Genomic DNA, 15,475 nt, shown 5'->3' on the forward strand with positions numbered 1-15,475 from the left:
TTCATTGGGGGTGTGTCTGTGAGCCACACTAGTTTCAGAGAATTCCACTCCTCATCAGTGACCTTGGACACAGACACACCCACAATGAAAGAATAGACCATTCCAACCTTTTACTTGTTGTTAAACAAATGTTTAAACAACTATTCAATTATGTACTAGCTGCCCAGTGTCGGATAACAATATGAAGAATTAAATTGTGGCAAAATGCTACAAGTTCTTCAAATACCTATAGAATGATAGGTTTCTTTTTTGCCAGTGTAAGACACTTAAATACACCAGTTCGGTTTTAGTGAATTACATTCAAAATTTAATTAAACTACTTAATTATCATGGTATACAGATAAACTTAACATCAAAACATAGATGATATATCAAATGTTAATATTATACAAGTTCTTAATGTAATAAGGAAATATTTAAAACAACCTCAATCTCCCCTAGTGTGAGAATTGTGGCATCTGTTCTTTAGTCATCACCTCTTCTCTTAATTTATTTACCACCCCTCCGAGAAGTCACAATTTGCTAATAGATTTCTCTGATGTTTAATTATGTTGTATTTATAACCAACAGAGAGCCAAGAAAATTAGCTATCAAATGATGTATTATATGACATTATGTTCTGTAGAGATAATTGACACCGAACTTTTTTCAAGGCTAATTTTCCCCATGGGAAGCAATTCAAGCAGCTTAGTTGAATTCTTAATGGCTTTTGACATGTAGCTAGAGAGCCAGGAAAATTGTTAGAGTTATAAGACAATGCCTGCTTTTTCATGTTATTATTCTGCATTTTTCGGTGCATTATTTAATTAAAGAAAAAAACGTTTTTGAGAAGTAGTAGCATTAGTGTAAAATATTAGGTAGAAATACTACTAGTATTATTCCCAAGCTGTTCAACTGAGGTTTTCATTTTCGTAGACTGATTATTTTTTCAAATGAACAACTATTAGTGAGTGACAAGAGATAAATTCTAATGACTTTGAAGGGTCTTAAAAATACATTTTCAAAATTAATGACTTTTAATGATGTGCAGGAGCCCTGTACTAGCAGCTTACAAGAACTATTTCCAAACAGTTTGTCAATCTGCATAAAACATCTCCCAGATTGTTTAATGCTATTGTTTTATGGATTAACACATAAATTGGCCAGACCAAGAGTAACTGAATGCTGCTTTTAATATTAAAAAAAAAAAAAAAGTTACATTTCATATAAAATTTGAGAACTATATATAACTACAGCAATAAGCTATATTAAAGGGTTATGTACTTTACCTTGGACAGACTTAATGGAGTTGTGATGAAGCTTCATTGTGCGGATATTACCCAACTTTGTGTGCAAATTTACTACTTCACAGATTTTATTATGGGACAAATCAAGGAGAGAGAGGTGGGGCAGAGATTCTAAATTTTCAATAGCTGATATCTGGTTGTGACTTAAATTCAGAGTTTCTACAGCAAACAGAAGTTTCTGGCATAATAAAAAAGTTTAAGATACATTAAGAACAAGAACACAGTAGTTATCTTTTTAATGAGCTCAAGCTGTTTAGTCTTTTTTTTTATCAGATCCAGAGATGTTACAGTGTCAACAATCTTTGAAAACTTGTATATGAGAAGAGATATCTAAAATAATAACACAATAAGTTTACAAAAGGTGTGGTACTCACTCTTAAGTAAATTAGAACAATCCTCCCTTAAAAATATTTACTCCATTTTTATTAGCAAAACTGAAAGTCATTCAGTTAACTTATTTATAGTGTTTACTTTTATTTTTTGCTCATATATTTTATTCAATTCTTAATTAAATACACTGATTAAAACCTGAAGAGACAAAGATAACTTCACAACAATTTATGAGAAAAATCAATCTTTAGTCAACCAACCATTATCTGATTCCAATGAAGAAAATATGACAAAAAATTTCAAGCTAGTTTTGTCTAAGATAAAACTTAGTAGGTATAACAAATTTTATGGCTAAAATGATGTTCATGTATAAACAGTTAACTTATTCAAAATAATATAATCTGTCAATTTTTATCTTGCCATCATTAAATAAAAGAAAAAAAATGTATTTTATGTTCAAGTTAATGATTTAATTGTTTATTTGTGGCAAAGCTATTAAGGCTATCTGCTGCTGTCCCTAATTTTGAACTATCAACCACAGAGAAGGCAACTGTCAATTCTTGGATTACTCTTTAACAAAGAATAGTTGAATTGACCATCACTTTATAATATCCCATGGCTGAAAGGGCAAGCATGTGTCTGTCAACAGGTTTTGATCCTGTAACTCACACACTATGAATCACATGCCCTGACAACCAGGCTATACCAGGCCTATTCACATTAATAACTTTCAGCAGTCAAAACCAATTGTTTGTTTCTTTGTTAAAAGATGTTCTTGCAAAGATATACAAGATCTGTCTGCAATGTCCAGTCCTAGTTTCAAACTGATAGACTAGATGGAAAGCAGCTAATTAACAACAACCACCACCAATTTCTGGGCTACTCTACTCGAGCAGTGGGATTCACCCATCACTCTTATGACACACTCCCATGGCCTGAACATGTGGTGTATGATTTTATGGCAACGAGAAATGAATCATGGATCCTCAGGATCACAGTTCGGCATGCTAACCATTAAGCTATTAGACTCTCAAAATTTAAAAAGCTATGTAGAAAAAAATATTGGGTGTATTTTTGTATGAAAAATATTTCTCAGTCCACAAAACAGAATACATTAAAATCAATGAACAATTCCACTTACTACAGACGAATCAATTGCAGTAATATTATTATGGCTAAGGTCTACTTCTTGAACACATTGCCATACTGGCCAAGTAGACAGATTTTCCGTTACTGACCAGTGAACATCATCACAAAGGAGAAATGATGCCAGTGAGTCCAATGACTGATGTATCTTTATAGTGACCAAACTTTCCCTTAATGAACTGCCTGTTGTAACATGTTCTGCAACTTCACATCCCTCCATCTGAAATATGAAAAATCCCAATCCCAAGTTGTAGTTTTTTCAATTTAATGAACTTTCTCCATTTCTTTGCACTTTATTTTTACTTTGTAATTTAAAATATAAAAAATTTAAAGTATGTCAAAGTTGGCATGCAATCCTATTGATATTTTATTCTTTTTTAAGTCCAACATCATCATTTCTGCACATTTTGTTTTTTAAAGCTACACATCTTTTCAAAGTGAACTTTTACTGCACATAAAACAAACTTCAAAGTTCTTGTAGAACTATGTTATAATTCTTGAATGCTACATTAGTAATAATTATCTGTTGAAAACAATTAAGCTCACTTCAGGGCCTTTTTTTCAACTAACTAATCTTGAGGTTTTGTTTTAAATACAAAAATATTATGCCAAATTAATTAAGGAAAGTAATCTTGACTACACTGAAGAACAGCCATATTTGTAAATTCACTAACTTTTAAAGACTACAATACAATATTTAGATAGAGCAGATACTAAGAAAGATCATGGTCACCTTTCTAGCTTTCTTCTTTTTAATCAAGTAATGACAGAGAAACAAGAGGTTAGTTTCCATATTATTCTAAATAAATGGTATTTTTTGATGGTGCAATAACAGCTGAAGAATCCCAGGATAATAATTCCCACTAGGTAACGAGTGATTATAAAACACTGCATTTCTAATAGTTCTAAGTATTAAATTATCAAAAAGCAGATCTTTTTTTTATTAAAAATCAGTAATTCATATCCATCTAGATAATACTAAATATGTTTTGTTAACAATTAAAACATGAAAGTATAAAAAAAGCATGGACTAACTTCAAGGATTTCAAGAGACTTGAAAGGGGAAATATCAAAGGTTAGTTGGTTGGGTATAATATTGCTTTGGCCAACAGGATCATTACTGCCCAAAACCTTCAAATGATGTAACTGAGAGACAAATTCCAGTAAGTGACCGATGTCTCGTTTTTTGTCACCAGAAGCTGAAAACAATCATATAACATTTTATTATGTATAATTAAATATAAACACTTTGCTATGAACCATGTTCTATGTAGCTGGTAACCTCGGAGTATTTTTTACACATTTCTTACAAAATATTTTTAACCCCGATTAACTTTAAACCTGCAACTTTTCTAAATATTATTACATGAACTTAACTGCCATTATACTTATGTCATCTGCATTATTTGTATGTTTAAGTGACGATTTAGCACTCTGATGTATTACTTTTGCAATATTTCTATTACTACTACAAAATGGATTTATATTGGATGGTGATTATTTCAATGTTTAAACACATTTTTTCTACACTCATATTAAAGGTTTGTTTTATTCACATGAGCCTAAAGCACAGTTTCCATTAACACTACAGTTTTTTTAATTAAAAAAAAATTAGCTAAACTATTCTGCAAAATGATTTCAAAAGATACACTTACAACATGGAGGTTCGGCTAATTTTAATCTCTCTGTCAAAGCATGAAGCTGTAGTGGACACAATTTATATTTTTTCCCACTCGTTAGTAGCTCATCACCTGGAAAATTATAACTTATGTATACTCAGCAACCTAAATGTGACATGTAGTAATTCTTTATGACTTGGTGATAAGAAAATATTCTGTATTTCAAAGAAGATATCAAACCATGTAAGTAAAGTTTTGGGCTGCAAGTTAACATTGTCTGAACCTGAAAATTTACTTCCAATAATATTTACCTCTGCTGACACTACAGCTATTTCTCGATCTCCAGGGTTTCCACTCTTTGCCCATCTAAGCATTAAAAATGCTTGCTCCAGTCTTTTATACCCCACTCAAATGCCCTTGGCAAACTGTAATTTACAACTTTCTACACCAACTTCATTGGGCCCTCTATCTAGGTACTGCATACAAGCACCTGAAACATAAACCGGCTTTTAGTGGGAAGATAGGGCAGAAGAGTGTCAGCAGAGGTAAGTATAATTGGAAATACATTTTCAGTTCCAAAACATACTAACCTCCACTGACTGGGGGAACTGCACTACATCCAGAACAGGTATAATCTTCACCAGGAACTCGGTTCCTATATCAAAGGTGGAATAGAATATGAGTAATTGTTAGTACAGGCCAGCCCCAACCAGATAGCCAAGGTTCCACAACTTGAAGTTGGAATTAACGGGTCATGGTACCTATATCCCACGTTGGTGGCTAAGACTATTGGACTGCAATGTTATGTATAATTTTGATTGGATCCCAACCTGTAGCCATAGAGCGATGTGTTTCACATCACCGGAATCATGATGAGAAAGTAAGCAACACCGAAGTGGACAAACTTTCTCCTTCACCTAAAGAAGTTTGAAAGGCAACACCCCAACCTTGAAATGATGGGGTCATGTATGCCGTACTCAACCAAAGGAACAGAACTCATCTGGTCTGAAATTATGAACATTCATCCTCACTCCCTAACCAAGTGGGCAAGGAGTATTCTGCATGCCCCCTGGAATTATGGAGAGGATGGGAAACCTGTGCTTAACAAAGGACTTGGATGGGACCACTTAGCATTTGGAATTACGAGAAGATAGTGAACCTTCTTCCATGAACAATATACAAAACTGACACTGATTAAAGAGAAGAGCCATGCACCCCCAACCAGATATCTTCGTGTCAGATCTGAACCAGAATTATGAGTAGGCTTCAGCAGAGGCTGGTGCCACTCCTACTTACATCTTGGAAAAACATTCAGGGACCCGAGGAACACACTCAAACACTCTGTATGAAAAACCTCTGTCTGCCACCCCAGCAACTAGAAACTGCGGTGGTAAGGACTCCCAAGCTCCACCAGTAGAGTCTTGAGGAACAGTGCTCTGGAAACTGTGCAATAGGTGAACCAAGTTCCCTACATTTCTAAAAGCAAACTGACCTCGATTTATTCAACCTGAAGATCGGCAGGGACGGGCAGGATCCTTTTTAGCTTTACTCATAATAGTCCATGAGTGGCAGTCCATAATAATAAGGTAATACCATCCAGTGGGGACCTAGATGGTCTTCTGGAGCACCACATTTTGACAGAGCCTGTTGCAACCTGTAATAATTATTGTGAAAATGGTTGCTGGTGCAGAATTGAAAAGAGAAAGCATACCTGCCTTGGCAACACTCACCACAGAGGGGGATCCAGTGAAAACATAAAGTGACCCTGGAAAAAAAAAAAGAGTATATGATTGAGGAAAATACTCACCTCTGTTGTAAATCTAACAGCTGTGGCCAAAATAGCTACAGGGGTTAGTCAAAAAACCTTCAAAAGAGAAAACTGAAAGATCATGTAAGTAATGAAACACGTAAGTATTAGGAGTAATCCCCATACCAGACTGCACAATGTCTTCCAGAGGGCAATTCAAAAGGGCAGCTATTGACATAGAGATGTGACAAATCTGGTGAGATTTGACAAGCAAACGATTCCTCTCCTGTAATGATAATCCATTATAGGCTAAGTGAATCAATTTATGAATCCACCTTGTTAGGGAAATAAATAATGGGAAACCATCCGTGCAATAGAAGAAGGAGACATAAGTAAAACCTGAAGTCTCATTCTATGTTTTGAAACCTGATAGGGGTTGGTTGAGCATGACTTAAAAGTATTGAAAAACACACCCAAATGGACAAGATATTGCATCAGTGACAGAATAGATTTCTCCAGTTTGATAAGAAAGCCCACCTTTGTGCCTTCTGCTAATCGATGAGATGGTGCTAGAAGAAGCCAGTCTTCCATATAACGATGTGTTTACATGTACAAGGAATACAGATGACAAGAAAAAGCTCAAACAACTCTGCAGAAGACATAAGCTGCTGATGTAAGACCAAAAAGTAGAGCCCTGAAATGCAGAACTAGACCCTTGTGCATAAATCTGAGAAACCTCTGGGAAGATTTCGCTATGGGAATGTGGAGATAAGAATAGGTAACATCAAACTTGGTCATCCAGAGCCCTGGTGCAAAGTGCCATCATAGGTTGAGAAAGGATTCCATAGTAAAGTGAGGAGGATCTAAAATTGGTTGAGTCGAGACAAATCAATGATTTGATACCAATCTCCTGTCTTCTTGAGTACAACATATAAATGGGAATAAAATCCCAGAAAAACTGGATCAATCCTCTCCACTGCCCTTTTGACTAGCTACTTTCATAGCCTGGGAACAAAGCTCCACTCGTCATGAATATATTGGATGTAACAAGGTAACAGGTTTGTGCAGATAAAGGTGGAGGTGATGTAAATTAAAATACCAACACTGAATCCAGAGCATGGAATACCCATGGATTTCTGGTGAAAGCACTCCATATGTCCAGAAAGTGATGTAAACGTGGTTCCACTGCTCCCCCACCCACGGTATAGACACCGACGCTGTTGTCGACATTCCATCTGAGCTGAAAATCCTCGAGAATATGGACCGACTCTATTGTGGGAACCAATAACCAATAGATCTGGAAACCGAATGAGGGAGGGTAAAAAAAAACTATGAGCCGATACTCCCAAATTAGCACCAGAAATGCAAGAAGTCAACAATGATAAAGAAGAATGTAAACAAGCTGAATTAAATCTTCATTCTAACATCTCTGGAACTTCAGCAAACAACATGGGATGGAGAAAAGGAACTTCCTGTAACTCCCTGAAAGCAGAAGACAGTAAACTAACACTTTTTAACAAAGAATCTCTACCCAAAAACTTCCAACAACAAATCAGCCAAGAAATCAGAGAAAGAACTAAAGAAAACAACCTGACTGAGGTAGAAGTTAGAAAAAATCCCCAACTCTTCCTCAAATTGCCCAGGGTAACATTGATAATCTTCCAACAAAAGTAGGATCAAAGATAAATACCTCATGACAGTCGTGAGAGTAAAACGAATCTGAGAAAAAAAAAGGGGTCCATTCATTTAGAATCTAAATATACCTCCTCCTGGTGGTGATAAGCCAAAACATGCTGTTCCGATAAACGTGGGGGACAAGGTATAGCTATCCTGTCGTGTAACTGAGCAGCAAATCTCCCATAATGAACAGCAATATCAGGAGGAGGAGGAAAAACCAAATACTCTCTTGCTGTCATTGCTGCCAACAAGAAAGGGGTAAAGTTGAATGCAATAGGAGATACCCCTAAAACCTCAAAAAACCAAGTAATCAACTGAAGAAATGGGGCTGGAGGTAGCTGATCAAAATGATTTCAGTTGAAGCAATCTAGTAAAAGGAGCCAGAAAAAGAGAGTCTAAATTTTCCCCAGCTGGTCCAGGTCATTTGCCTCAGAACCCTTGGAGAAACACCCTCGGTCCACATAGATGTGTCCATCTCACAACGGATCATATCACAGACAGCCTCAACTGAGAGTGACCCTGGCCATTGACAAATACCAGATAACAGAGGAGGAAGAGGAGATGTCTGAATGGCCTCCGTAGTATAAACATTAACTCAGGAATTCATACCTGTCGGTATGTGGTGTTTTTTTTTGTTGTTGTTGTTATTAAAGTAATTTATAAATATACGAAGATATAACAGTAGTAATGCAAATCACGTTCAAAGTTGCAACGTAAATTGTGAATAATCATAACACTCCTGTTTAAAGAAACCTGTGCCTAATGCTTTGTCGACAAAAAGTGATTACATTATTTGATTGAGGCGCTTATATACAGTACCTAGATAAAGGGTGCATTGAAGTTGGTGGAGAAATTTACAAGTTAGAAATTCCCAGGGGGTATTTGAGTGGGGTAAAAAAGACTGGAGTAAGCATATTTAATGCTTAGATGGGCAAAAAGTGGAAACCCTGGAGATCGAGAAATAGCTATAGTGTCAGCGATCGTAAGTATGTTTTGAAAATGTGTTTGAAAGTCTACTGTGTTATTTCTCTAACTATTAAAATGAGCACTTTATTATTTTTTTTAGGTTTTTAGAAAAAATACATTTTCAATTTTAATACTCCCTGAAAAAAAGCAGCCTTCAGAGATACAAAAGCAAGAGATGATGAAAATCATGAATAATAAAAGCTTCCTTGAAAGGCATAACTCACCAAGATAGAAAAATGTTTCTGCCAAGTCTTCAGCAATAGTCCTAATCTCCTACATGAAATCAAACATAATTAATAAGGTTTGAAAACTAAACAAAAATATAAACAAATATTTCAAAACTAAAATAATCATTCAAACTAATGTAAAATGTAGGCATAACTTCCATAGAGGACAATGTGACACATCTTCCTCATTTTTACATTAATGTGGGATTGCACTTTCCACATTTCACAGCAATAGCACTGAATCATACAGTGTGGTTTTACATTATTAGTATGTGCTGTTGACTGCTAATATTGTCATTAACTATTTTACTTGGTGAGGATTTCTAAATAAACTTGCAAAAAATAAATGGAGAGAAATTTATTTTTAGAGAAAAGTTTCTTAAAATATTTCTTTCAAGCTACTTTAATAAACTTGCAAGGCAGAAATCATAATCATAATTTACTGTAGATGCATGGAGGTGTAAAAACACCTACAAATGTGTCAAAACAGGTGGTCTTATGTTTATGATACATTTAATTCTAGTGTTTAAAGAAGACAATGGATGTTCAGTTGTTTTTGTTTAAAGTTTAGCACAAAGCTACACAATGGGCCATCTGTGCTCTGCTCACCACGTGTATCGAAACCCGGATTCTAGCGTTGTAAGACCGCAGACATACCACTGTGCCGGGGGGGGGGGGCTGTTCAGTTGTTCTGAGATACTTATGAGAAATTTGGGGAAATTTTAAAAGTACTACAAAAAGGTCTTATATGAGAAATAGAGATTCCATATTTCTGGTAGCAAAAACCATTAAAATTTGTTTGATAATGTCTTTTCATTTTAATAACAGAACACAAGAAATAAGCTATAAACAGAAGTTCATACAAAATCATCAAAACAAGTATGGTACCATACTATACTACAAGCTATGCAGAAACTATCAAACGAGCCTCCTTGAACTGCTGTCGCTACTTTTCTTCATATGAATGACAAAATGTTCAGCCTGAACATTCCAGATTCTAATGGCAGATTAAATAACTTCATTCAAGAAAAGTTGAAGATAAAGGAGTTTTATTTTTGTTAATATATTTTTTCTTCATGATACTGAAACATGAGTCTAGGAGGTTTTGCAGAAAATTTTCAATCTAAATGGGGAAAAGAAACGAGGCTGATATCCAGGAGATACGACAGTCCAAATCCAAAATAATAATAAAAATTTAAAAACATATATAATGTTTTACTTCCACAATTATTAATTCAGCTTTTTGGATATATTAAATCTAAAATAAAGGTTTTATTGAAATATGATTACAATGTGTAATTTGGCAAGCGCTGTTAGTAATATTCTTGAAAAGTCCAGAAGTACAGTTTTATCTTGATGCAAAATCAGTATTATGACATAAAATGTGCTTGATCTTCTCTGTCAGGTTTTATACAAATGAATAAGAAAACCTACACTCCATCAGCAAACACCAAAAAAAGACTTAACTTGCCTCAAGTTTCTGTGGCTTATTCACCAAGAAATCTCTTCAACTGTTCACAACTAAAGTTTCAAACCAGTTATTCTATAATTATTATTATTAAAAAGATTATTATTATTATTAATTACTAGAGCATTTTTGACATTTCAAAGTTTACTTTTTAATCCAAATCTGCTACACCAATGGCAGAGCAGTGTTATGTTAATCTAAAATCAGTGAGAAAACATTATGCAGGTAATATTTTATAAGATCCATAAAACATCATAAACACCATTGGTATTATCTACTGATATAGTGATCTATAGCAACTGTCAATTAAAAACTTTCTACCCTACATACAACTGCTTGTTGCCCATATAGATTTGACCTCATTTTTCGCATTCAATAGCTTATAAACTGAAATTTCTAAATAATTCCCTTTATCAATGTTCTCCACATCCAACCAAGCTTCAGTAGCTCTCATTATATCATAGACTTCCATATTTATTTGAGCCCTGAACTCAACCACATGGTTTCTAACATTAGAATTGAGAGAAACTGTCATGATATAAAAGACTGTTTCATTCAGATAGTATTGATTAATTTAGTTTTGTAAGTGAATGTTTTATTATTGTTTAGTTTTTATTATAATAAAAGTTAAAAGCAGATGATTATAGGAAGTTGTTAATTCTTTGATGTTGAGAATATTGAACGTCACGTTCAACATATAGATGTCGAGAACGTAGAAGGTAGACAGAAGATTAGATAATAAAGAAAAAATAGCGTGAGATGAGCAGGAAGAAGCAGACAGATAATATCAAAAGGCAATAAAGTTGGTGTGAAGTTAACTACCACAGAAGTAATAGGCCTAATGATTGATGAAGGTGTAGAAAAGATAACAAAAATAATTTTATTGCATCAAAGCATGGTTCTAAAGTAATTGAATCAGCCTGAGTGAACTTTGACAAAAGGAGCAGAGGATCTTCAAAAGAAAGAAAACCAAACAATTACGGTAACTCACGTCACAATTGTAAGTGAATCACACACAGAACACTAGTGCAATAGAAATTGAGAAGCTAGTTCGGCTTGTCAACTGAAATTCTCAAGTAATTGAATAGACCTAAGTGGATATCTGACAAGAAGGAGAGAACTACGTATATATGGTATTTATGCCCATAATATCTATAGTGTTGAAGAATTTATCGTACATACGTTAACTTGTTGTGAACATATATTATTTTGAAAACAAGTGAAGTGCGTGCTGTTTATTCATCGTTGGATTTATTGCTAACAATTCACACACACCACTGTAGAAGAATACTAAAAACAACATAGTATATATTTATACTATTAAGAAATACAACTAAAAGCCTTTTAATTTTGACAATTGGCTAAGGTCAAATTTTTAAATTCTGACAGAAACTATATACATTCAAGAACCTTCTATGTTTATCTTCAAATCTTAAAATTTATCATTTAATGTGTTATACTCCAAAATCTTTTTTTCCAGTCTCCTTCTGTCATAGCTATTGCACCAATTAATTCCCAATTTTCCAATTTATTTTGCCATTATGCAAATTTAATTTAAGCTAGTTTCCCAAACATCTTGCTACCCAGCCTGCTTAAGTAAGGCTCATCTCTAGCATATAATTCACCCTTAACCTGAAAACTGTTCTGCAGCTCCAACCCACCCACTTGTTACTCTAATAATATCCCTAACAATCTTTCATTTATGCTTTGTATTCTGCTAAGGAATTCATTCTTGCATCCATTTCAAGGGTGCACTCCAGAAAATTGCACATGCCTATTTATATTTCTGAACATCTGAAGGAGTTTTCTATACTTTTTAAAGGAAGACTTTCCATCTAGAATGTCCATAATCATTCATTCCTCCATGTTTTTTTGTACCAGCAACTAAACTGTCAACATGCTTGTCAATGTCTTGTATTTTAAAACCTAGCAAGAAAATTCAAATCCTAGTCTTTCTATGTCTCCTACTACAAATAACTATTGCTCTATTTGACAACAGAGTCCCCTACTATATAAATATCTTTGTTCATCCCCTTCCTAACTGCAAATAGCCAAAGGTTAAAATCTATTAGAGATTTGAATGGAAATGTTAACTGAACCTGCCTGTATAGCCCTAACTTTTTGATACTATGTACCCTTGGAAATTCAAAACTCCCATTCTCCCCTCCCCCAAAGCAACCATTACCTAAATCTTACAAATTTCCTATCTTGCTTTATTTCTGCTCCTAATCTGCTATTTTAACCTCTAAGAGCATAATCTTTCCCAAAGCTTTTTCTAACTTATCCTGAAGTAAGAAAGCTCTTCAAGTGTAATGTCTTTCAGAGATTCTGAAATTTGTAATCAAGCCCACAATTATCAGACATAGTCCAACACTTGTACCTACCACACCCTACAGACTCCATTCCACTTATCCCTAAACTACCTCTAGTGAAGTTTTGGCAGTGTTAATTATCTACCAATCTAACCGTGTAATATTGTAAATTTAACTAAAATTGAACTATTTAACAGTATATATAAATTAAATTATAGGTAAATCTAACACTGAAGTCTCATTAATTACAAAAACAAAGAGAGAATTCAGTTACCTGGTGTCCATTTTGCTCATAGTAAAGAACAAAATTATTTAAAAAATAATATTTGTTTACTGAAAAACTGCCTTGAAAAATATTGCAATTTGTGAAATAATTTTTTTAAATATCATAATATTTGATACATGAAATAGTCCTTCTAGTGATAATACTTGAATTTAGTGGCCCATTCAAGAATTACAGCAGGTGTGTTCAACTTCCTCCAGGGCATGGGACAGATAGCAATTTTTAAGTGTAGTTGCAGGCCACACCATATGAAGCAAAAGTAAAATTTAAAAATACTGATATTTCCCTCGGCAAAACTTCTTGTTATTACCATAAAAAGAGTATAAATACAGTAGCAGTATAATCTATAGTGAATAAGAATGTTATCCAAATAATAAAAGTTATGAAAAATGTTTTAAATCATTTACTGTAAGAGAAGAAGGATCAGATGCATTTGTTGCTAATAATCCATATTTTAATATTATACAAGTTTTAAGTTCATAAATTTATAATACAATATTTAAAAAAATCCAAAATTTCCCCTAGTGTGAGAAATGTGACTATTTCTCTAGGCCCCCTCTTTAACTTATTCATCACCTCTCCAATAAGTATGAAATTTAATGTAAATTACTCACTATAATATCATCATCACTCAAACAAAGCATAATTTTCTTAGCCTTCAACCTTGTTTGGTTATAGAGCCATCAAATAGAAAATCATACCTCTCTTGTCACATCCTCTCCTTCAGGATTTGTTAGTAGTTCTCTCTTACATTCAATATTATTATTTATAACCAATAGAAAGCCAAGATTTCATCTATCAAATGGCATATTACATTATGTTGTTTTCTGTATAGAAAATGTCAGTTTTTCTTTTAGTACAAGCTTCATTCCCGTGGTAAAATTATCAACTAGCTTGGATGAATTTGTAAAGGCTCTTGTTGCATAGTTAAACAGTCAACAGCAGTGATTACCCCCTATATACACAATAATAGTCAGTAAGACAAAAATAGAATAATTCAAATGCAAATGAGCTCATTATATTTTGTTTCTTAAAAGTAATTTAATTCCAGAAGTTTATCAGTTTGTAGACACTCCTAATTATTTCATTTATTTTTTATTTGATTACAGAAAACAAATATGAGTTTGTGGGCGGCTCATGGGCTGAATTCAATTATATTTTAAGAACCAATTGCAGCCTGGATAAAATCACCTCATGGGCCAGAAGCAGCCAACAGGCCATACATTTCACATGCTTGAATTACAGAATGGTTATCATTCATCAGACATTTACAATGATTGCTCAATTTCATCTAGTACAATGGAATGTGACTATGTAATCATACCCTCTGTTGAAAAGAGGAGCTACAAAGGTTGAAGAATGGAGATGGTACATCAAGTACATTTGAGATGGGATCAAGAAACTAGCCCTTGTTTGCAAATGCCAATTACTAAAAACAGGCTTATTCCACTGGAAAATTCATTTATCATGAAATTACTTCCCCAGTCAATGGTATATTTTACAGCCATGAATTTTCACAACTATAGGGTATATAAAGTAACTTTTAACATTACATTATGGTAAAATTATTTCTTGTATCAACATTTATTTTTAATGTTTCTTAACACATTGGCTGCTGATTCGCCTTATAGGGGTACGGTCCACCTCAGTCAGTTGAATGCGAGTGTGCCACATACAGTGTACAGCTTGCAAAAACTCCATGCCTGTTCAGAGCAGCCACAATCAATAGGTTATATCCAATCATTCTACAAAAAATTCCTAACTCTGAAAAGTGTATGATTAGTGATTATGAAAACAAAAAAGCTAAAAATCAAGGGCAACTGTTCATCTGGACATATTTTTGTTGTGAAATTGATAAAATTTACTGTTAGAGAAGACAGCTTAAAATGTTCAACAGTTATTGAATTTAATATTAATTACCAGTCTTGAAAATATTTACAACACAATATATTGAAAACAACAGAACTGTAATGGAAATATTTATATTTTGTGAAAGTATTTCTTATTTAAAAATAAACAAACAGGTATTTGTATATGTATACAAAACACACAATGACTGCAAAACTCACATATTTATGAAAATCTAGAAAACTGATGAGAGGGGGTGGCAGAATGCTAAATTGATGAATTAAGGTTTGAAGGTAAACTTCAAGGTCAATCTGTCGCTGTTGAATAAAAGCCTCTGACTGGTTGCCAAACAACTTCTTTGGAGGGAGGAGAGATTTTTCCACATTCCAATGGGCAACAAGCTAAAAGAAAATTTTAAATGTTGATGATATTTCATGCAGAAAACAAAGATATATACCTTTTCATTTCTAACTAATTACAAAAAATGAGAGAGAGAGAGAGAGAGAGAGAGAGAGAGAGAGAGAGTGTGTGTGTGTGTGTGTGTGTGTGTGTGTGTGTGTGTGTGT

The 15,475-nt window shown here is 33.9% G+C and overlaps 1 protein-coding gene across 1 annotated transcript in view; it reads right to left on the reverse strand.

The window, feature by feature from the left end:
* Positions 1-15,475, reverse strand: part of LOC106475384 (nischarin-like) — a gene marked incomplete at its 3' end in the record, with an annotated part of 21,832 nt that overhangs the window by 1,669 nt on the left and 4,688 nt on the right. The window contains exons 3-8 of the mRNA XM_013936066.2: positions 15,131-15,310; positions 8,996-9,044; positions 4,418-4,513; positions 3,798-3,961; positions 2,758-2,982; positions 1,269-1,464 (exon numbers count right to left, since the gene is read on the reverse strand). Of these exons, the coding sequence (XP_013791520.2) occupies positions 1,269-1,464; positions 2,758-2,982; positions 3,798-3,961; positions 4,418-4,513; positions 8,996-9,044; positions 15,131-15,310 (910 nt within the window). The remainder of the gene's footprint in view (positions 1-1,268; positions 1,465-2,757; positions 2,983-3,797; positions 3,962-4,417; positions 4,514-8,995; positions 9,045-15,130; positions 15,311-15,475) is intronic.

Source organism: Limulus polyphemus, unplaced genomic scaffold (assembly GCF_000517525.1).
Source record: "Limulus polyphemus unplaced genomic scaffold, Limulus_polyphemus-2.1.2 Scaffold8495, whole genome shotgun sequence".
In the NCBI taxonomy this organism is placed as follows: domain Eukaryota; kingdom Metazoa; phylum Arthropoda; class Merostomata; order Xiphosura; family Limulidae; genus Limulus; species Limulus polyphemus.